Source organism: Sitophilus oryzae, unplaced genomic scaffold (genome assembly GCF_002938485.1).
Source record: "Sitophilus oryzae breed Bouriz unplaced genomic scaffold, Soryzae_2.0 scaffold_845_pilon_pilon, whole genome shotgun sequence".
Lineage (NCBI taxonomy): Eukaryota > Metazoa > Arthropoda > Insecta > Coleoptera > Curculionidae > Sitophilus > Sitophilus oryzae.
The window spans coordinates 1,580,573-1,605,062 of record NW_022147467.1 but is presented as its reverse complement, the minus strand read 5'-3'; the positions used below and the strand labels follow the sequence as shown (position 1 = coordinate 1,605,062).

At 31.2% G+C, this 24,490-nt stretch overlaps 1 protein-coding gene across 2 annotated transcripts in view; it reads left to right on the top strand.

Moving 5' to 3' along the window:
* The window catches only part of LOC115889719 (otoferlin-like), a 274,808-nt gene that overhangs the window by 122,615 nt on the left and 127,703 nt on the right, over window positions 1–24,490 (top strand). For both annotated transcript variants that reach the window (XM_030909785.1, XM_030909784.1), the window contains exons 6-7: window positions 13,017–13,212; window positions 19,756–19,818. In XM_030909785.1, the coding sequence (XP_030765645.1) occupies window positions 13,017–13,212; window positions 19,756–19,818 (259 nt within the window). The remainder of the gene's footprint in view (window positions 1–13,016; window positions 13,213–19,755; window positions 19,819–24,490) is intronic.

The following is a 24,490-nucleotide window of genomic DNA, read 5'->3' as shown; positions in this document are numbered from 1 at the left end:
TTAAGTAATGTGGTTAAATAAATGGTTATCGAACTCAAACTATGGGGTGAGAAAATAAGATGAAAATTTTACACGTGCCAATTTAAAAAAAAAAGTTAACGATGTTTGTATTTTGTTTATGCTAATTCTCTTACATGTAGTTTTTTGCGAAGAAATATTTCATTTATTTTTAAAGTAAATGCCAGTAAAAGTAAATATAATTTTAAATAGTAATATAAAGCACCTAATATAAATAATTTTGATTTCTAATTTTTTATTTATATTTTCCTTCCATTACACCGCTTGCTTAGAAAATTAATAAATGTTTATATTTCATGATTTTAAAATTTGTTGTTAATATAACAAATTAGTTCTGTAATTATTATTATTTAATAAACCAACGTTGCCAAAAAATTAGAGACTATATTATTTTTAAATAGGATCTAATATAAATAATTTTGACATCTAATTTGTTGTTTATATTTTGCTACTACTTAAAAAAAATATTTATATTAAATGATTTTAAATTTTGTTGTTAATAGGTATAACAAATTATTACTGTTATTATTATTTATTAAACCAGTCTTTGCTTAAAAACATTAAAAATAATTTTCCTACATCCAAAATAACAAGTATTATTGCAGTGTAACAACAGAATATTAATAAAAAAATGCAGAATATATAGACATACTATCCCTAACTAACTAAAGCCAAACAATAATATTCTTTGCTAATATCAACTAATACAAAAATATGGCAACAGCGCCCTTCATAATGTATTTTCTGTGTAAATACTAGCACCTCAATAAAAAAAATAATGTGTCCTTATCTATATATGACTCCGCAAAAAATCAAAGATGCCGGCTTCTTTCATAGCATTGCCACCGACCTCTTTCTTGGAAAAAAACCTACGTCGCCGGGCGACAACTAAAATTCAGTTAATATTTTATTATAATCGATCCTGACGAATAAATGAATTTCATAAATGAATGAATTTTATAAATGAATGGTTTTTGCTGCCGAATTACTAGAATACAATATTTCAAGGCAGATGACGGATCTATTCGATAATTTTTATTCGAATAGTTTTCAACGAATGTTTTCTTACTAACTATCGAATTATTCGAATGAATTGCAACTATCGAATGTTTCGATAGTATTCATTCGATAGTTCCCACTACTAGTAACCATCAATTCGAAGTTGGTCAAAGAATGCCTAGAGAAGCTCAACAAGTTGGGTAAAGAAAATAAAATCCTTCTGCTCTGGATGCCTGCTCACCAAGGGATAGAAGGCAATGAAAAAGCAAATAATCTAGCTAGAAAAGGAGCGAACACTCCACTAACTGGACCAGAACCGTTCTGTTTTCCAAGCGGAAACCAACTTAAGCGGAGCTCAAGAACCAAAGCGAAGATAAGCTTGCTCTTGCTCTTTCCCTAAATACTCCAGCTCCTGTTCCGTCAGCGGTTGACCCGTATATGAGTCAGGTTATTAATGAAGGAATATTGTATCTGTATCTGTAACTGAAGAATCTGGAAGACTCCAACCGCAACTTGGAATATGTATCCTCCAACGGTCTAAGACATTCGAAAAAGTTCCTCAGAACCTACGACCGAGAAAAATCAAAAGTTTTCCTTGATTTAAGTAAAAACAATCTTCGAATTGTCACGGGGTTTCTAACAGGACACTGTCTCTTCAACGAACACCTCAGTACGCTGAAGCTGAGAAACAACGGCGAATGCAGATTCTGTGGAGAATTTGGGGAAACATCAGAACACCTCATCACTGAGTGCGCCGAGACAATGACCATTCGTGCCATGAACTTTGGTACGGCTGATGTCAAGGATGGAGAGCTGGCCTCTGTGGAGCCGTCTCAGATACTGGCTTTTGTTAAAGCCTTGAGACTGTATGATGAGTTATAACTCGTTATAACTCGTTATAATTCAAGAAAGGGGAAAACACAATAGATCTGTAAGGTCGCGGTGACTAACTCCCCTCCTAAACATTCTACATTCTATACAGGATGAGTGCTATATAAGTGCAAATATTTTCAGGGCTGGTAGATCTCGATAAAAGAAACATATTTTGTCTTTACCGTTTTTCAAATAAGTGCAAAATAACCGACATATTTAAAAAAAATGATTTTTTTTCCAAATCACAGATTTTTTCTGGGTTCTCTTTCTTGTAAATTTAATCTACTACCTATGATACCATATTATGAAGATATTATGTTTTGTAACTAAACATTTTAAAAAATTGCCAAGTTTTACCAAATTTAAAAAAAAATGTTAGCGAAAAAAACCTCATATGGCAATCGCAAAACAATTTCCGATGCACGTGATCAACTTTGAGTGACAAGCGATGGCGACAGCGGTGCCAGATTGTGATGGATTTATGAGGATGAATCTTAATTTAAAATTGACAAACAACATATTTATTATATCATTTTTTAAATAGTTTTACGTTTTATTTTTAATTTAATAACTAATATTTTAGTAATTAATTGATATATTTGTTTTATATCTTATTTTACTTATTACATATTGGCAAAAACTAGTCCATTATGAAGAGTATTCTAAGCGTTATTATGGGTTATTTATTTATTGGTGTACATCTTACAACGTCATAAGTGATAATAACAAGTAAGAGGGTGCTATTAATGCATAAACTAATAATCACAGAATTTAATAAAAACTAACTTTCAAAGTGGTAGAATGTGCTTATCTATCAAATTTACTACTTCTCTTACTACCTGCAGTCAAGGATAATAAAGGATCTTTAATTGTCACATTCTCGTTCAAATTGTTTATCAGGGAAGCTACAAGCTCTTTGCTTCGACTGTTTAAATGCTTCGGCATATTTTCAACACACAATTTCAAGAAATGCAATACAAAAACACGAAAATTTAGTTCTTAAAAGAACTGTTTGTGCTTAAAAGTGCAATTTTTAAAAAAAGACTGCGAAAATCGGCAAAAAACGACAATTGCTCACAAAGATTCAACAACAGGATATGACGACAAAATAATGACTGATATTAGGATAATTGTCAAATAATAAAGAACAACATTGCTGAACACGGCGCAATGTAACCAACATAGCGATAATAAAATTCGGTTTAAACTAATTTTTGCAGGTTTAATCTAAATAAAATACAAGTTACAATCATTTGCTCTACAAAGTAAAATGAAGAGCTGCTCGGTATCTTAAATTATACAACAAATTTAAACATTTTCGCCAAGATTTCATTTAGCCATATTTACAGACTTTAATGTCAATGTCGATATGATTGATGACGTGCGTCGGAAAATGTTTTGAGATTACAATAAACACCTCATTTTTTTTAAATAGAACACCCTGTATATTACTTTTTCAATAGATGGAGAATTTTTTAATTTAAATATAAGATAATATAAAAAATAAAATAAAATAAAAATAGTAATCGTTAATTAAATAAAATAAAATAGTCATAGTAATCCAACAATAGACCACCAAGTACCTAGTAAAAAAACTAGAGTATTTTTATCTATGCATATTTTTTCATGTTTTTGAATTTTCCACGTTCAGAAACAGAAAAGTAAGAACAAAAAACTAATTAACACTACTGGGCTTTAAAAAAAAAGCGTTACCAACGAGGTTTATATGAACGTTCTGTTTTCTCCAGAACGTTCATATAAACCTCGTTGCCTTCACCCACTAATAAAGCAAACACTGGAACGTGAAAAATCCCACTTTTGCAGTATTAGCATATGGACCAGAGAATTTTATGGAAAGTTTCACTTCATACGGGCCAGACACTGAAAACGGACCATAAATAGTGCGAAGATGAACTTAAAATGATTGTAAATTATTAAATTTTTACTCTGAGTATGCTTTTTAAATAAAAAAAGTGCGACTAATTTATTAGGGGACTATTACCAGTGGCGCAACTAGAGGGGGGCTAAGGGGTACTTAGCTCCCCAAAAAAATAGCCCATCAAGATGATTGGCGAGGGTAGTTTAAAGTTGCTTTTTACTAGAGATGGAGCAACAAATTGCAAACAGCGATTCAATCGCAGCAATTTTAAAATCGCAATCGCAACCTGCGATTGGCTCTCATAGGAAACTACGACTGCGATTTTTTCTATTTGCGAGTTTCAATTTAGGCAACCAATATTACTATAGTTGCGATTTACGATTTCTTTTACTAGCGAGTTTCAATTTAGGCAACAAATATTACTATAGTTGCGATTCCAATTTTGTTGCGAATGTAATTTTGTGGTCCATTGAATAATTTTATAGTAAACTGCGATCAGAGACTTGTTGTGTGATGTTTCTGCATTATTGTATTCTCAAGTTAAAGTTGTAAAAGTTAATGTATTTACTTGTTCGGTTTAAACATACATTTTTTAATCCAGCGAGTATCGAGTGTCTTGATTTAGTTCCAAAAAATTACCCGAACTACGCAAGAGCTCAACCATTGAATTTTTTCTCCGATTATATTATTTATAGAGAAGGTATTATTTTTTTAGGTTCAAGATCTTAATATATACCGAGTGTTTCTCAAGAGTGGTTCGCCTCTCTCGCAATCGCAACCTGCGATTGGCTCATAGGAAACTACGACTGCGATTTTTTCTATTTGCGAGTTTCAGTTTAGGCAACCAATATTACTATAGTTGCGATTCCTTCTACTTGCGAGTTTCAATTTAGCCAACCAATACTACTATAGTTGCGATTTTGTTGCCAATATAATTTTGTGGTCGATTGAAGAATTTTATAGTAAACTGCGATTGAACTTTTTCTCTGATTTTATTTATAGAGAAGGTTATAAAAAAACGAGATTTGGTATGTAAGCATATGACATAAATTAGGATTGATTGACATATTCAATTCGTTTCGACCACTTCCTGTTTTACCGGAAATGACTACAACTTTTGATTTTTAAATGGCGTCCTCTGTATTTCTTACTTTATTCGATAGAAAATGACACTCATAGAATGTCTAGTACAATATTTAAATATTAAAACCGCAATCGCATGCTACAGTCGCAGCGATTTAATAATCGCAATCGCAGTTTCAATTGATATTGGAGAATCGCAGTTTTGCTCATCTCTGCTTTTAACTTTAACTCAATATTATCTTATAAGTGAGTATAGCCCCATAAAAAATCGGGATTTAGTTGCGCCACTGACTAAAACTACAATCAACTACTTATTTATGTCACAACAACATATTAAATAAATTACGATTGGCCACGTTCGTTCTAGTTCTTTCGCCTTCACAATTTATTATTAATTCAAAACTGACTTGTTCCCGTGCTGTCCTCCGTTTGTATAGGCTTGGTGCATTCTCCGCCGGTGCTGCCACCGTCGGAGAATACTGTAAACAGCGGACTAAACAAAGACAGGAGTCTAAATCGCCAATACATGAAAAAAGAAATTATAATTATTCTAAAAGTGTTACGAAGTATAATTTGTGAAAATTCTAAAAATAAAAAGGTAAATGTTCTGATATCTTCAGACAGTTTAACTTGTATTATAAATTATTATTCAAGCTAATTAAATTTTTAGACGAGTTCGAGGAGTTGATAGTTTTTAGTACATAATTATAATTTTAGAAGATATTCATAAAAAATTTAAGTACTAGTTGATTAAATAAAGTATGCCATTAATATTGCAAATTATATTTTATCTTCTCATACTAGATATATATTTATTTTTTTCATTATGTAATGAGCGCTTTGTTTACCCACTTGTTTTGTCAAACTGCTTGAATCCGTTTTTGCTTTTGATCAAATCGGTGTGAAAAGTTGTGAAGCTATAACGTGTTGTTTCGGAAGAGTTGAATATCCGGGAAAGTTGATTTAATGAATGCTATTGCACCTAACAGCAACGTAATTACGTTCTCCTTTACGCGTTAAAATCTTTATAATAATAATAATAATAAACAACGCTTTATTGTACAAAAAGCTAAAATAGCTTCATCGACAAAGCAATTACAAAACAAACAAAAGCACAAAAAATTTACAAATAATAAAAAATATCATACAATACAAATCAATTCAAAAAAATTTACGCCATTAAAATTACAAATAAAATAAAACATACATGGACATTGTAGAACACAAAAAATGGCGTATCAATAAAATTTTACAATAGGAAAATTGTCATGTCATCATGTAAGCGTTATAAAATATTAAATATTAAATACTAGACCTTTAACCAGTGGGTGAGATGATCAAAATTTTAAAATTCAAAATTGTTCATGATTAAACATCAACAAAAAAGTCGTTTACCGCATATATAGGCAATATTTTCGGCAATCTTATTAACATTTGAAATTGTCACAATACAACTCGACGCCCAGGGCCCGAATTCTGTAACTTAGAAAACGCTAAACGCCTGTAGACGCTCAGCGTATATAACGTTAATTTTCGCTTAGCACGCACTTAACTACCGACTTGGGTATTCCCATCCTGTGTTCCCATCTGACGCGCTTAGCGTCTTTACCCATTGCGCTAAGCGATTTGAAAACGGCTACCTTAAAGAATCATTTGGGGTTGTCGAGCTGTCAGTAAAAATAGAAAAAATTTGCTTGCTTCATCCACGTTACCGTAGATGGAGCTAAGAAGGCTTAGGTAGGGTATATATAATAAACAAACAAAAATACGAGTAGCGGAAAAAGGGGCCAAAAAACCCTACATATATGCGTATTCTCTGCATTAAGTTCATCAGACCGAAGGGAACCATGGTACAAAGAAAACAAGGTATGATCGATAGCGGCTCCAATTTCGTTAAGTTTGCGCATACGACCTGTGACGTCATACGCCATACAAAAAAAATATCCATATTGTTCAATTGCCACTAATAAAAGAAGACCTAAAATAGGGAAGAATTAGGACATAACCGCAAAAGTTATGTTTTGACATCGAGCTTGACATTTGAAAAATTATTTTCACATTTTGACACAATCAAATTTCACAGATGACACAATCTCTTTGACAATTTGAAATTGGCGCGCAGAGCTTGCCGACCAATGGTGCCGTTTATCACCTGTGACGTAGTAACCAACCTGCGCAATATCATACCTTGTATTCTTTGTATCATGGAAGGGAACAGCCATTCGACGACCGGTTTCGGAGATTTTTCTCCGTCGTCAGGCCGACTTTGCTGTAACCCTCGATCTGACCAACGAAAAGCAGAGAATAGCATTTGAGTACAATAAGTACTACTATGGCGAGAGTGCTAGACGCTCTACGCCATCTAGCGGTAGTTAGTAGCATGTTTGTCCAGTAGGCCGCTGGTTTTAATTTTGGCGGTACGATCTGGGATTGTCACAGCTACCGCTAGATGGCGTAGAGCATCTAGCACTCTCGCCATAGTAGTACTTATTGTACTCAAATGCTATTCTCTGTTTTTCGTTGGTCAGATCGAGGGTTACAGCAAAGTCGGCCTGACGATGGAGAAAAATCTCCGAAACCGGTCGTCGAATGGCTGTTCCCTTCGGTCTGATGAACTGAATGCAGTGAATATATGTAGGGTTTTTGTCCCCTTTTTCCGCTACTCGTATTTTTGTTTATTTATAGAAAAAATTATTGTGATTTTGTGCGTTTCTTGCTCTTTAATGAAAACTACTTCTATAAATTCCTCAATAAGTAATTGATAATTTACGACTTGCCAGCTATAAATATTGTACATTAAAATATCGAAGATTCTGGGAAGCGTCTTCAATATTTCCATCGTATAATAAGAATAATGGTTATGAAATTCACGTAACATTGACATTTTTCATCGTTTTATTCACATTTGACTTGATATTTACTAAACTATTAGATACCTAAAAAATAGCGATGGTGCCAATATGCACTCAATGCGTATCCAGAAAACGATTCGCACGGCAACGAAAATACCAAAATCGACTGCTTGGCGTTCCGCTAATCGCGTCCTTTCACTTACCGCTTTGAAAACGTAACGTTTATACCGTATGCTCGAAAAAAATGGCATCCAGTTGGCTTTGGAAATGACGATCGATGACATTTCCCATATAATTTTACATATAAAATGTCAGCGATCTTCATTTTATAGTCATCGCTGACGCAATTTTTATTCGATCATACGGTATTTGTTCATCAGTTTTTTGTTCACTAAATTTTTACTACCCGAAAAAGCGTTAAATCACAAAAATCTCGTACTTGAGTGTTTTGTAGTTTCAATAACTGCATTAGTACACACTAAAATACTTAAATATTATGACAAAGCCACGATTTTATAATTATTTCAATGCGATCAACATAAACGATAACCGTGAATAATAACAATGGTAATTGTGAAATAATATTTATTGTAAAAAAATTGTGTTTCAAAATTTTTAGTCTACCTAGAGAAGGGATGATTTCGACTAACGATATCCAAAAATTGACAGAAAAAAAAGCAATATACTTCTATTCATATCCCTTTTTTTTTCATATATTTTAGGCAACAAATCACATCAGATTTTAATTTCAAGCTATAATAGCAGTTTATTTCGAACGTGATATTTTAGCTTAAAAGCCATAGTGGCTAAAAGAATTTATCGATTTTATTTTCTCTTAAATTAAAAATATCCCGAGGTCTTAGCCGAGGAATTTTTCAGTTCTAGCGGAATTCGAAGACATTCCCGCTTCAAGGTAAATTTGCATTTATATAAGGTCCGGGTTGAATTTTATAAAATCTTTATATCTCAGGTTTTAAATTGAACATTTCCTGCATAGTTTATGTAAAGGTGTCTTTTTCTACCATTATTTAGTGAAATTTTAAATTAAAATTGAGAGCATTTTTCTTAAGGCATTTAGACTCTAATATACTCTAAAGAGAGGAAATAATTTCCTTAAGAAAATGATTATACTAAGGGCTGGCAAAGGTTTGTCTTCGGTCGAGATTTCCGTATATAAGAAGAGTACAATTCGTTTATAATGTACTGAACAAAGAGAGGACAGTAAACACGTTGCCAAAAGTATGAAATAAACCGAGAAACTGTGCACATCGCTAAGAGACGTGGAAACGGATATAGCAGAATTGTCGCAGTTGATCGGTCGACCCAATCAATACCTCTGTCAGTACTTAAAGTTCTAGGGATAGGTGTACGTCATGCGTTCAGCTTCACGATTTAATTACGTCTCGTGATACTTAATTTGTTTATTTATTAACGAGTCGTTATAATTTTCCCTATAGCTTGAATTTTTTTAAGTGCAACCTAGAAACACTTGCATTTTTGGTAAAAATAAGTGGAATTGAGTGGGTGTTCGATAGTGGTCGCGCTATTAGAACTCTGAATTCAAAAATCGATATCTAGAAATCTATTAGAAATAATAGATTGTAGTTTTTTTCAAGAACTTTGTTAATATTTCTGCTGTATTTTCTTTGTGGACAGTATGTAAAAATCTTTATCAATAAAAAATTACATGATTGCTGAAAAATGCTATGCTCTAAAAGTAAATGGATGGATTGTTTACAATTTTTGAATGGAAAAAACAACCTTATCGAATTTTTCTTATGTAAACATATTGTAAAATATCCGATCTTGAAAATAAAAAAAGTTTCAATATTTAAAATGGTTCTTGAGTTATGGCCTGTTATGTGTTAAAAAGTTGAGTTTTTAAATTATCGCGATTACTGACGTTTTCTCGTTATAAAAAAATGACACCCTAACGATATCCTTATAATTCCATTTCAGATGCTCAGAAACATGTCTAATGATTTTATCTAGTTATCTCTTGAAAAAAGTCTTTTAAAAATAAGCGGTTTGCGATCGTGATTTTACTTTACTTGATAGGGAAAGGCGTATCGGCAACGCCGCAACAGCACACCGTCGCGCGTGGTCTCGGTCGGTCGCATTTCTCTCACTCCGACTTAATAAGATCCCTATGCGATTTACTTCCACACATGTAAATGCCGACCCAAAAGTAACAGTTGCCAGCACGGTATAGTGTATGTACAAAACATTTTTAAAAATAAGACGCATTGGCAACATGTAAATTTCTGAATATATCTCCTCGCACGTTATAGTGATATATGTGATTAATTTTTCACAATTACTCATGACTCACATTTTATCACCGAATACAAATGCCATTATTTGAAAGGTTGTGAGATGACCCGTCTATTTGAAAATAAACATATTTCATTAAAATCAATACAGTCAGTTTTAAGACACTCTGTAAACATAAATAAAATTATTGATTTTAAAAATATTATTCGCAAACTAGGGAGAGGGAAGTTAGACGACGAACAGATATATGATAAGGTTTTAGGTAATAGCTTTTAAACAGCCGCTACACTATCCCCGAAATGTTTTACGAAATATTTCTTAAAACATTTCGCAAAATATTTCTGAAAACAGTACGATAAATATAATCTCGTGTTATAAAAATTAGTTCCCACATTTCCTGAAATTGATCGAGACGTGCCGTGATTGGTTGTTGTTTTTTATTGTTAATCTGGGTTACAACCTAACCTAACACCGGCTTACAGTTATCGTACTATTTTGTTAAATAGCACGAGGCAATCAAGGTCAAACGTTGAGGTGGCTTCAGAAAAATAAGTAAACATGGAGCATGAATAAATATCATTAATTTGTAATGGAGTGTAATGTAATACCACTATATTAAACTATATGAAAAATCAAAAACAGTGCATTTAGAAAACAGTTACCGATGGTAGAATAAATTGGCGTTTCCTCTAAGGTTACACAAGAATATTTAGTTTTAATCATTGTCTGATATTGTTAATTACAATATAGTAAAAAATATATAAAACAGTGACTAACTAGCGGTCTACCATTTATCGGCTTATAATCCACGGTAGTGCGCATCATGAACAAAATATACACAAAATTATTTAAAAAATTCGTCTAATTATTTATTACCTATTTCTGGTTATGGTAAAGTAACATTTATACTGTAGTCTATAGGAAAGCTTAGTTTACAAATTTGGTTTTGTTTTTCTTGTTTTAATTGTCTAAATCCGTACATAATAAATACTAGTTGAATGAATTTATATGAAACCATGCTGGGTGCTAATAAAAGTATCATTTACAGATTTCTCTTAAGAACAATAAAAGAACATTGCTTTTAAATAATGTTCGTGGGCCATACTTTTGTTGACATCGGGTCAATAAATAATTTTCCCAAGCGGATATATTGATAATATTACCAGTATTTCTCATCAAGCAATACTCATCATCATGATGAGTACATGATTAAGTACCCGTATTACTCATCAAGCAATACTACTCTTATATTAATCAATTAAGGCCGTAAACAAACATATCCTATACAATTTTATATACTAATTAATTATTATAATAAAATTAAATCATAAAAATATTGTAATTATATTCCTGCAGTTTAAGTAAAAAGTTTTGTTCATAAATATCTACTATACATATAATAAATGCGTGTTCAAATATTAATTTTGTGGAATATATATCAATATGACATAAAACGAGATGTAATTAACGAAATATCATCGTAACAAAAGCTATTTTAGAAACGTCTAGGTTTACTTATTTCACTGAGATTTATGAAAAAAAATCCTTTGCCTCCGGTACAGATACCGCCACGTTTTGGAAACAGCTCAAAACAAAACAAAATTGAACGAGGCAACAAAAACGCCAAAAAAAAATCCCCCCTCGCCCTCCTCACGAGTAGTTTTCAGACGCTTTTAAGAATCGAAAGTAGGTCGAGGCAAACCAAACTGGGTGGAAAAAAAGACAATTGGAAATAAATCGAAATGCGTTCAAAGTTGGTATATAGTAGACTACCGTTCGAGACGCATTGATGTTTTTTTGGTTTGTAAGTTTTGTGACAAAGAATGGTTATTAAAGGTAAAGTAAATGTTTCCTAATTTTTTAACTAGTGTAAACTAAAGCATATAACTTTGGAAATAAATCGAAATGCGGTCAAAGTTGGTATATAGTAGACTACCGTTCGAGACGCATTGATGTTTTTTTGGTTTGTAAGTTTTGTGACAAAGAATGGTTATTAAAGGTAAAGTAAATGTTTCCTAATTTTTTAACTAGTGTAAACTAAAGCATATAACTTATTTTCCTGTTGTAATATACTGTGCTAAAGCTTTTTCTTATTTTATTTCACCTGAGAATTATATAATGTAAACTAAAGCATATAACTTATTTTCCTGTTGTAATATACTGTGCTAAAGTTTTTTCTTATTTTATTTCACCTGAGAATTATATTACACCCTGCTGGCAAGCAAAATCTTGGGTCAGCGTTTACATGTATAGGAGTGAATCGCTACGGCAATCTAGTAACTCGGAGAGAGCAAAAATAAGAAGTATTTATTTCATAACCGCTTAATCTGACGCCAGATTCCATGCGCTTGGGAAAATACTTGCCTTCTGTCTTTATTCGGTACATTTTATTTTGCTAAGCGCACTGACCGTACTCTTCGTATACACGAAAATCGGCACCCAAGGCCAGAAATGCAAGCCATAGTATAACATATATGTATGCACTTAATGGATTCGATTTATGCTGTGAATAATTTCAGTTTAAAAGTAATCTAAATACAATCACTTGCTGTCGATTCATGCCGATGTTTTAGGTCCAGTGTGACAATAAGGACCTTGTTGAATGTATTAACATTTTTCAACCCTGACTGGGCGAATATCTTGACTCACAAAAGAGCAAACAAACAATAAATATAATAACTCATAATTTAAAAATATTTGCACCAAGCCTTCAACTTTAGCTTCGAGACGCGTAACAAGAGACTTTAGTACCTGCAGAGTGCTATAGAGATAATCAAGATGTACATCTAACATTAAAAACGCATTTTTGCTTTCCAATAATACAATTAAAAGATATCTACATATTCTTTTAAAATAAAAATATTATATAAACACAACACATATATTTATTTTTGGAAATCCAGAACATTTTGCTTTAAAAGTACTTGTATATTTAAATGTGAGCTTGATATCTAATCTTGTGACAAAGTAATCAATTATTATACTCCCGAGCTGTCTAGTTTAAGATGCAAACCAACCATAGAATTACTTGATTCCAGATTAAAGGAGTTGAAGAGCAACCAGTCGGCAGCCGATTCCGCATTGAAGGCACAAGACTTTCAAGTGTGCTTGACGATAATTGAAGCCCGTCAGCTGGCAGGACTCAATATGGATCCGGTTGTTTGTATTCAAGTGGGCGATCAAAGGAAGTATACCAGCGTAAAAGAGAGCACAAACTGTCCTTATTATAATGAGGTAAACATAATTGTTTTATTACTATTTAACAAACATTATTTATCACTTAACTTTTACAACTTTTTATTAAGATTTTTGAAAAAAATGATTATAACTATGTGGCGGATTCATCTCTCCAAAAAATCATACATGGATATTTCGCCACTGCAAGAAAATCTACAAAATAAAATAGTTATTTTTTGTAAACACTGCTGCGTTAATCCAAAGAGAGACTACTTGACAGCAGTTAGGTTTACAGATAAACAAATTGGCCAAATTAACCAAACCAAACGAACAAAAAATTGCTTAACATTTCGGAAAGTTTGTCATCTGAAGCAAAAAAAGACAAAGAATAAAGAAAAAAACTCTTTAAAATATTTAAATGCAACTATTCGTGAGCACTTTTTAAATCAGATACGTCTACAAAAACCGTTGACGTTCTGTTAAAATGACATTTTATATCAAGTTAAACTTCAAAATGAACAATTACTACCTGATAACAATTACTTAATAAGGTAAAACCAGGCAATAGGTACATTAAAGAAATGCTAACTTCATGTTAAAAAATGGAAAAAGACGCCACCTGATGTAGCCTGGCAGTACTAACTAAATTGAGGGGAATTGGAGGGGCGGAGCTTAAAAGAGGGGAAATTTTTAAAAAAAATATTTTTATTACTATCACTGATTTACTGTTTAAAGTTAATAAACATATTTTTTATTACTTTAATATAATTTAAAGTATTAAAAAATAAGTCTATTAACTTTACACGGTAAATCAATGATATTATTAAGAAAGACTTATTATTTTCAGAGAAAATTCATAGTAAATAAATTACACATTTAGTAAACAATAGGTATCATTTATTTTTTAGAGCTGCCATTTATATTACAATAATATTGAAATATATATAATATATATTTTTAACAATGAAAAAGAATATCCCGGAACCTAAAAAAAAAAGATGATCAATTAATTATTTAAATTAGTTCAAAACATATTTTGCAAATAAGTAATGAATTGGAAAGATAAATATATACTATTAACATTACATTTTAATAGTATGTTATCATCTATTTACTGATAATACATAAGTATATAATAAATAACATGCATAAGGCGCTATGATATTCTACTACCTAGCAGTTGTATCGTGATAACACACTAATTCGCAAAAACTATATGCTAATTTAAATTCCTTTAATGATCTAATGAAATACTATCTAGTCTCAATGTATGTCATTCCAAAGGCAAAAAAACTATTATACTAAATAAATATAAGCTGAATAAAACATAAACCAAGCCAACGTGCATCAAAAATACTTTTATGAAATCATACCCTTGGATATATTATGTATTTTATATATCGCACATCCCGTTCAAAAGTTTACTAACACAAAATGGAGAACATTGTCAAGAGAAGTAAAAGAAAGTTTTGTTAAGACAATATGCTCCTTTTTGCATATTAATTGCCAAATAATATAATGTTGATTTAATAAAATTTTACTGGCATCAAAATCATTTTTCACCTTAAATTATAGAGGTACTTATGTGTTTTGATATTATTATCAGGAAATAATATGTTTAGTTAAACAGGTAAGCTGCCAGGCTAGTTCTATCGGCGGGTCTTTGCAAAAGTTGAAATCTAAAAATACAAAAATACTTTATCTAATCTTTATCTTAGTTGTATTTATGAATAAAGTATTTGTTTGAAATTTCAAACTTAAATATTGTAATTGGTAATTTAATACTGTAAAAAAGTAAAATTGTTTTAAATCACTTGCCAGGACAGCCGGCCAGCTTCCAAGTTGGCAAAATGGCCGCGGTGTCATGATTTAAGCAATGTGAGTGACAAAGAAAGCCAATGCCTGGCAGATGTTGCTTTCTTTGTCGTTTATCCTGGCACGTTTAAATTTGACTGTTGCCTGTTTTCCCATACAAGTGACACCCCCGTGGGTAAAACCAAAAAACCTCAAAATTTCTGTATGATTATTTTTAATTTGTTTAATCTAGGATATTTTTTGGGGAGATGAATCCGTCACACAGGTATATAACTTTTTAAGTATGTAAAAAAATCCCTCATGAAAATCCTCCATGGCTAATACCTGAAACTGAAAGAAGATTAGACCTGAATAACCTCGAACATCAAGTCACCTGAAATATACCAACGACAGTTCCAGAAAATAATAGATCACTGCAATGAAAAAAATGTCATTTACACTGATGGGTCCAAAACACAAACTGATGTGCAAATATTATCAACGGGTCAGCTTTCTAAAGGGGTTTGGGACATAAAGTACCAGCTTTCTTCACAGGACATTTTGCTATCTGGCTTATCCTATGTCATCGAAGAATACAATCAAACTAGAGTGATAATTGTCTCTAACTCTTTAGAGATCGGGTCTAGTTTGGTTGAGACAAAAAGAGATTTTTTAGATTGAAACAAAAAATTCTCTTCTTCGACTCTTATTCAAAATAACAGTGAAAAGGGAAATAAACTCACGTGTGTGGGTCCCAAGCTACACTAATATCTTGGCAACATAATGGCAGATGAAGCTGCTATACAGGCTGCTAGAAGAGATGCCATTGCCTTCCCTTCTATTAATAAATATGATCTTAAAGAACTAATACATAAATGAACAAAAAGTTAATGGCACGATGAGTGGACAAGTAAACCTTCAAAACTTCGCGTAATAAAATAGGATCCGTCAATCACATCCTTACGTTTTACACTAGGACGACCGGATGAATCCAGAGTGCATCGTCTTCATATTGGGCATACTGCAGTGAAACATGCATATCTACTTAAAAACCAAATACCTCCATGCATAGACTATGATGTTCAATTGACAGTAACCCACATTATATGTGAATGTCCTCAACATACGGTAAAAAGAAGTAAATTCCAGATAAGCCGAGAAATTTGTGAAAATTTAGCTGAAAAAGAAAAAATATAAATGTTTTGATTGTTATGAAAGAAATTAATATATACCACCATCTGTGATACTGTGATGTAACTTCATATTTACCTATTTTTTTCTTGTTATTTGTGTTAGTTAGTTTTCTTGTCCACTTTTTTTGGTCTGTTTCGATGTTTTATCACTCAATATTTACTTAGTTAGTTATTAGTTTATCCATAACATAGTCCTGGGCTAATGATCTTAGTGATCGATGCCTAGAAAAAAATATGTAATAGACGTAAATAAAAATGCAATGTATTGTAAAATACCATACAATCGAAAAAACGACGTCAAATTTGGTAAGCTCTTTTTTCTAATGACGCTTCCTATTAGTTGGTCTTAAGAAGACCGATATTTTTTTATATTGAGTAAAAATTTTTAAACTGTGTAGTTTAAAATTCGAGAAAAAATAATTTCTTAAAAGAGATTTATGTGTCTGACAACTTTCTATCCATTTTTATTATTTCTATAATTAGTATTAATTTTTGACAAATTTTATATCAATTTTTTGTAAATAACGTCTAGAGACTGACTTCGCCAAAATTAGCATCGATTTTCATTCCCCTGCCGTCTTTGACGTCATTTTTTTTTTCAATCATATGCTACTTGATTTTATTGTATATCAAATGTCAATTAAATTTAAAAAATGTCTACAAAATTCGTCAGGTTTCAACTAGTTTTATTTTATTTTACAAAATGTCGGATATTTAAAATTCAATAAAAAATTTACAGTCTATATATTGTGTTAGTTTATATATCATTGTAGGGCAGTAATTTGTTTTTCAGAACAAAGGTAAAATATAGTTATAATATTGTTACTGTATGTAATCAAACGTCTAATCAATTAACAATATCCAATAGCAGTTATTGATCTAAATTTGAGTACAATTACGTATTATTAGTCTTTGTACAATATCTTTGTCCAAAAATTGAACTAAAAAGAGTTAATTTAGAATAATAGTATAAATGTATATATTTTTTTAAATCGTTTTATTTTCAGTTGCTTATTTTTTTACTCTATAAATTAACATCTCTAATTTTTCGCTTGAAAGCGGATAATTAATTTTAATTATTTTTTTATATAAAAAAATATTTTTTTACTAGAAAGTTAGTTAATTTATTAAATTTACGTTAAAAATTTTTGTTTAAAATAATTTATCACAATTTATATGTTTATGATTCTTTTTTCATGGTTTCATTTATAGAGGTAATATTGACAAATTTTATTCAAACATTAAAAACATTTATATATTTATATTTGAAAAATTCAAATATTTTTAAATTTAAGAAAGCAGGCAAACGCTAAGTCGACCGTCAAAAATATATCTACTAACTATTCCATTTAAAAAATATTCAACGTCGAGATAAAAATAAGTTTGAATCACAATTATTATTGAACATATACTAATAAACTAATTTAAAAAAAAATATTTTTTTAAATTAGTAATGCTATTGTCAGCATAAATGTCAGGCAATATAAAAAAACAAAATTATCTTTTCGGAACAGAGGATTGCGCTGTATAAAGTGGTTTCTAAATTTTGTGAAAATTTTCGTGGAGATTATTTTGACAGAATGATATTTTTATGTATAACATATATACTAAGAGACATTGAAAATAGAACACCTACTAAAAATTGTTTAATTTTAATAATCTTTTGTACATGAATGTAGGTTGACAAAAGGCGTAAATGATCAAAATTTGGAGTGAAAATATTGGGTCGTTACCTTATCCTTGTTAATAATGTGTTGGACCACCTCGATGTTCTATACATTCGTTGAGCCGTCTGGGTATGGAACTAATCAGATGATTTATGTCTTCTTGCGGTATTTCATCCCATGCTAACTGTATCTCATGCCGAAGAGCTTCTAGTGTCTGAGGAGGATGCGGTAAGTTTATCAGTCTCCTACCCATGATATCCCATACATGTTCAATTGGTGAGAGATCTGGAGATCTTGGTGGCCAGGGTAGGAGATTAACTTGGGCATTATGTAAGTGGTTCACAGTTAATCTAGCAACATGGGGACGGGCATTATCTTGTTGAAATATAGGATCGTGGAGCGTTTGTAAGTGTGGTAAGAGATGAGCTTTCACAATTTCCTCAATATAGCGTTGGGCTGTCATATTACCTCGAACAAATACTAGACGTGACCTGCTACCATATGCGATTGCTCTCCAAACCATAACTCCTACAACTTGGTTTACGTGCCTCTCCATGAAAAACTGTGGATTCCGCCTTTCTCCACGGTATTTTCTCACTCGCGCCCGACCGTCGTGCATTCCCAAACAGAATCGCGACTCATCACTAAAAACGACAGCATTCCATTCTGCGCCCCATTCTTGTCGGGCTCTGCACCACTCTAGACGTTGTGGTCGATGTTCAGGGGTCAATGGTAAAACCCAATGAGGCCGAAAAGAAAGCAGCCCAAAAGACCGTATTCGTCGGTAAACAGTTCGCATCGTGATGAGTCTTCCGTGTTCCGTAAACCATTGGTTAGCAATTGCGCGGAAAGTGGCCGAACGGTCTCTGACAGCTAATTGCCTTAAACGGCGATCTAGACCCTCAGTGGTTAATCTTAGACGCCCTGTACCTCTGACACGATGTTCACGGTGTTGTTGAAAGTAAGCTCTACTACAATTGGCAACAGTGCAAACACTTCTATAAACCCTATCAGCAATCTCTCGAAATTATAATCCTGCCGCCCGCAAACTCACAATCCGACCCTTATCAAAATCACTGAGTTGTCCAAAATTGGCACGTCTACGTATTCTAGGCATTACAATAAACTCAAAAAAACATCTGAAACTACTCTGTAGCAGAATAAGTAACAAACTGTGCGAAAGCCGGGTCTATATTGGATGATTGGAATTTTAACAAAAACTTGTATAGCAAATCATTTCTTATCCATACAATAATAAACATGCTTACAAACATTTATTAAAATTAAATAATATTTAGTGGGTGTTCTATTTTCAATGTCACTTAGTATACATATAAAAATTAATTATTCCAATGTTTTAAATAAATATCAGGCGGCTTAACCGCCCTAAAAGAGCCCTCTTCCCCCTTTTTTGTGGTTGACTGGTCAGCGATGCTTCATGGTGGAGTTATCAACACGAGCCATATTTTTTAATGTGGTTTTTATGAAGATCTTTTCTGTACCACGTTAAGTAAATTTTTATTCTTAACTTTTAGAGCAATAATTGTCTAACATGTATTTCCATTTTAGTGTCCTAAAGGAAGGAATAAATAAATTCCGAAAGCTTGACAATTAACAAAGTGTATTAATTGTTTGTCAAACCCTTCCGACTGCAACCCCACTAGTTCCTAGATTTTCTTATAAAAATATAGATAACAAGATGGTATCTAGACTATTAATGGATTCGTAGATTTAGTGATTACAAAAAAAATAAAGTAAAATACTTATTATTTTCTTCTAGATTTTTTATATCTCCGAACTGTTTTTAATTTTGTAGTAGTTTAAGCTTCAATGTATCGCTTAAAGTTTTTTTTTATTTTAGAAACTACTATAATTACAATTTTCTATTATTACTTATTATTTTACTGTATCTATTTTATGATAATTTTCTTATTTTTTCTTTCCAGTATTTTGTATTCGACTTCCACATGCCCCCTATCATGCTCTTTGACAAAATCATCCAACTATCGGTAAGTTGTTTAACTTAAATTAACTTAAGGTTCAACGGCTAAATCGTGGGATAACCCCATATCAGTTACCTGCTCTAATTAATCTAATCTAATTTAAACTCACGCATTTATCGATCGGGGAAAAATGATCAGAAATAGCTCATCCTATATTATTAGAGCCCCTGATACTTTGATAATATCATAATAGTAATACTAGTGCGTCGGTTGTTTCAGAAGCTTTTAAAACTAGATTGATTAAAAAACTGTGCATGTTTATACACTCACCGGCACGAAAAGCGAGCATTTTGATGTAATTTAAAGTTTATATATTGTCAAGTGGGCCGATTTTGATGATTTTTTAAGTAATTTGTAGTTAAATTATTTGACTTTTTAGTATCTCCATCTGAATTAAAAACGAAAGTTTCCATCTGTCTATTATACGAGGGAAAAAGGATGTTGATATTTTGGTGAGTTTGAAACACCCTGTAGATTTTTTTAACAAAGCAAGGAGTTTAAAAATCATTTTATCATCCAGATGCATCTTTTCTCGATAGTTTGTCTTTTGATTCATATCAAAATTGCTTTATTTTCTTTAGATTTTCGCTTTTGAAGAAGACACCAACATTTTTTCGTAATTTTTGCGTTTAAACCATTCCTTTGCTTTTGGTCCTAGTTATCAGACCTAGAAAATAGTTTTTGCTTGATGTAATGTCACTCTCATTGAAAAATCATATTATTATCGTCTGTTGGACAGTTACTCTAGCTGAGATGGTTTAAAGTCCAGAAGTTGTAACCGCTATAGTTGCTTTAATTGAATATAGTCGGAAATCAGAATTATGTCTCTAACAGATTTAGGTGTGGTTGAAGCTCGGGAGGAGGGTGAGCAATACTCGGTGTTAGTAATAATTTTTATATATATATTTTCGTTTTTTTTTCTTTATTTTATCGGTAACTCTGTAACATTTTACGAGTATTATCTGAACAAAAATTACGAAATAATGTTAAGGTCGTTTTCAAAAGCGAATATCTCCAACAAAAATAAAACTATTGAGTTGAACCAAAAACCAAACCATCAAGAAACACAAACCATCAAGAACTTTCACCAAAATATTAACAATTTGTTTTCCCTTGTATAACTGACAAATTTTTATTTAGAAAGGGGTACTAAAAAGTAAAATAAATAGCTACAAATTGCTTAAAAAATCATCAAAATCTGCCCACTAGCACAAAATTTATTAAACTTTAAATTACATCAACATTTTATGGTGGCAAATTTTCATGCCGGGCGGTGAGTGTAAATAGTTATCAGTTAATTTAAAGAATAAATTAAAAAAAAACACAAACACTGGAACTTATTAGTTCAGTTATAATTTATCTAACAGAAGCAAAATTTTAATTATCATATTTCCCAGCGATAAAAAGCGCCATTCTTGCACTAATTTTGAAAAGGGTTTCATGTTTAAACTGGTGCTGAATATTATCATGGGATATAATATAAAGGGTAAAAGGTCTAATGGTAAAATAAAGTTAAACAATTTTAATATTACAAAAGTTTATTTTGGCGTTGAATTTGCTACCTACTTTTGTTTCAAAAAAACATTTTGCATAACAAAATGTTTGTGAAAGTTAACTTTTAGTTAACTTTTTGACGGAGTTGTCCAAAACTAGACTTTTAAAATACCCTATCCTTTAATATGTGTTACGGCTAAAATAGATACTTGGTTAGTTTTCAAACTAGCCAGCTATTTTGCAAACAAATAGCACAACCAACACCACAAACTTACACCCAACCAACAAAATAACGGCGCTTTTTGCAAAATAGCTGGCTAGTTTGAAAACTAGCCAAGTATCCATTTTAGCCGTAGCCTAATATATAAAAATTAAAAAAATATATCGGGTTCGTCTCAAAAGTGGCTCACCCCTATAACTTTTTTTATTTTCTTAGATAAAAAACGAGACATGGCATAAATTAGAATTGATTGACATATTCAATTGTTTTTGGTTAGGTACTTCCTGTTTCACCGGAAATGACTACAACTTTTGATTTTTAAATGGCACCTCTGGTATATTTTTACTTTATTCGATAGAAAATGACACTCTGAATAGAATGACATGTTATATGTCAACTTTTCATTTTCAGCTTAAAAAATCGTATCTTAAATTTCAATCAAGATTACAATGGATGTGTTAAAAACACTAATATTTAATGAAGGAGCCTTGGAAAAATAATGTTTTTCTTGTCTTGTCCTGACCGGTTAAAAGATGCCCAAATCGTATTTTTAATCACTTCTCAATTTTTTCAAATGGAACATGGGTGGCTCATTAGCATATTTAAAAAAATCATTTTTTACAAATAATTTAGTACTACACACTTGGTATTTCGAGTCAAATTGTCATTATGAACCGCATGTTACAATTTCAAATAAACCATATGCGAAAATGTCAAAAATTGACATGCGATATGTCATTCTATTCAGAGTGTCATTTTCTATCGAATAATGTAAAAGCATACCGGGGATGTTATTTAAAAACCAAAAGTTGTAATCATTTCAGGTGAAACAGGAAGTGACCAAAAACAATTGAATACGTCAATAAATCCTAATTTATATTATATACTAACATACTAAATCTCGTTTTTTTATCTGAATAAATAAAGAAGTTATAGGGGTGAGCCAGTTTTTTGAAACGCACCCGGTATAGACTCTTATAATAATTGAAGTTCAAAAAGTTTTGGTTGTTAAAAAAAGTTTCGTATGAATAAATATTACGATAAATGACAACAAAAATTTTAGGGTATCAAGGAAAGGTCAGAATATTTACTTTTGAAACTATTTTATACAGTACATATTAAATTTTCTATTAAAAACTGATCAACTACTATTTTAGTTAATAATTTATTTTGATGTTTTCAAAGATTTTAAATAATTTTATAAATTAATATTGCAATGTATTATGGAATCTGTTGCGATAGGAATATAATTTACTGGCAATTTCAGACCAAATATTGAACTGCTTTACACTTCTCGAGTTTCCCAAAGTTATTAAACTTGGTATTCCAGTGTACAATAATCTAAAACTTTGAATTATTAAATTATTTGTATTCCAATCACTCGAACTACGGAATAGCTATTTACATAGTCCTTTAATATATGTATATAATTTGTTTATAAATATATGTCATTTTGTTTTTGGTTTGGTTGCGAAATTATTATATATTGAAAATTGAAATATATATATTTCATATTTTTATTTTAATAGAACTTGCACTTATGTATTTACACCTTGTATATTCATAATTTATTGTACCTAATTTACCTTTATTATATTAATAATTTACATTTTTTGTATTTTATTAATATATAATGACTTAAATTTCTTATTCTATTATCGTTAAATTCGTCATTAATTATTTATTTAACAAATTAACCAATATTTTTATATAAAATACTTTAAAATTTCTTTTAGGTAGTACATTCTAGAAAAATATCCTTATTACGATCCAATACCGTGGTGGGAAGCTTCAAACTCGATATTAAGACCGTTTACGATACACCTGGTACTATTTCAATTCCGAATAACGTTTAAAAATGTCTTGTTCGGTTTTTCTACTTTATGTTATCCAGAAAAGATCCATTTAAAAATTAATTTTCTTCGAATGAGCCTGACGAGGCATTAAATTAGTTTCTGTAAAATTAAGCCGATGAAGTTAAATTAACCGAAGTAATTTTTAAATGAGGTCTTAAAAGTGTTTCTCAATTAAGTTTCAGCGACACTAAATGAACGAAAACATTTTTGTAAAGAAATTAACAATTTTCTCAAGAGAAACGCTTTTTGTAATTTCAGGAAATTTATACCTACTTAAAATTAAGTTAGATTAGAGTTTTAAAATACAATTTTTGTTTAAACAAATCTGGCTTAATTTTAAGACATATTTAGACTTAAGCTTGAATGTCATGCATCCGTTGTCCGATGATACGTTGATACGATATTAATTTTATTGGTAGAATTTAAACACGTTGATTGGTTAGAAAATAACGCAGTTTTTAAATTTAATGCATTTTCATGCCTCCGTTTATCGGATATACGTTGGTGTTATTTTAAATTTTCGTTTCCATAACGATTTTGCTATTTTACTTATATTTTTATTAAGGTTGGATTAAATTTGTCAAAAAAGTGTCAAAACGTCCGTTATCGTATGAACGGGTCCGTTGACGGGTTGAAGTAAAATATTTACGGATGAAAAGTGGCGCGAAAACGCTATGACCAATCAGAGCACGGTCGGACCATCGTATCAACGTATAACGGATTCATGAAAATCAAGCTTATCTTAAACATTATCTATCATAATAGAATATATTACGATACACCTTTACTTTAATATGTGTTTGTCACATAAACATTGCATCTAAGGTACTTCCTTTTTGATCTACAGTGTGTAAAAATCGAAATTCTCGCAATATTTTGGATATTTTCTTAAATTATTGTAGTATGTGGTTTCCAGATATACAGGGTGGTCGAAATTGGTCTGTTTTAACAGAGAAAACTAAATTAAGACTAGATAGAGCAAAACCGACATCTTTGTCATGGACTCGATTTCTGAGACACGTTTAATGGCATAAACCTCCTGTTGATATATTCACTGCCAACTGAGATACGGGGTCTTTTTGATATTTTTACCATTTTGAAAATTGTC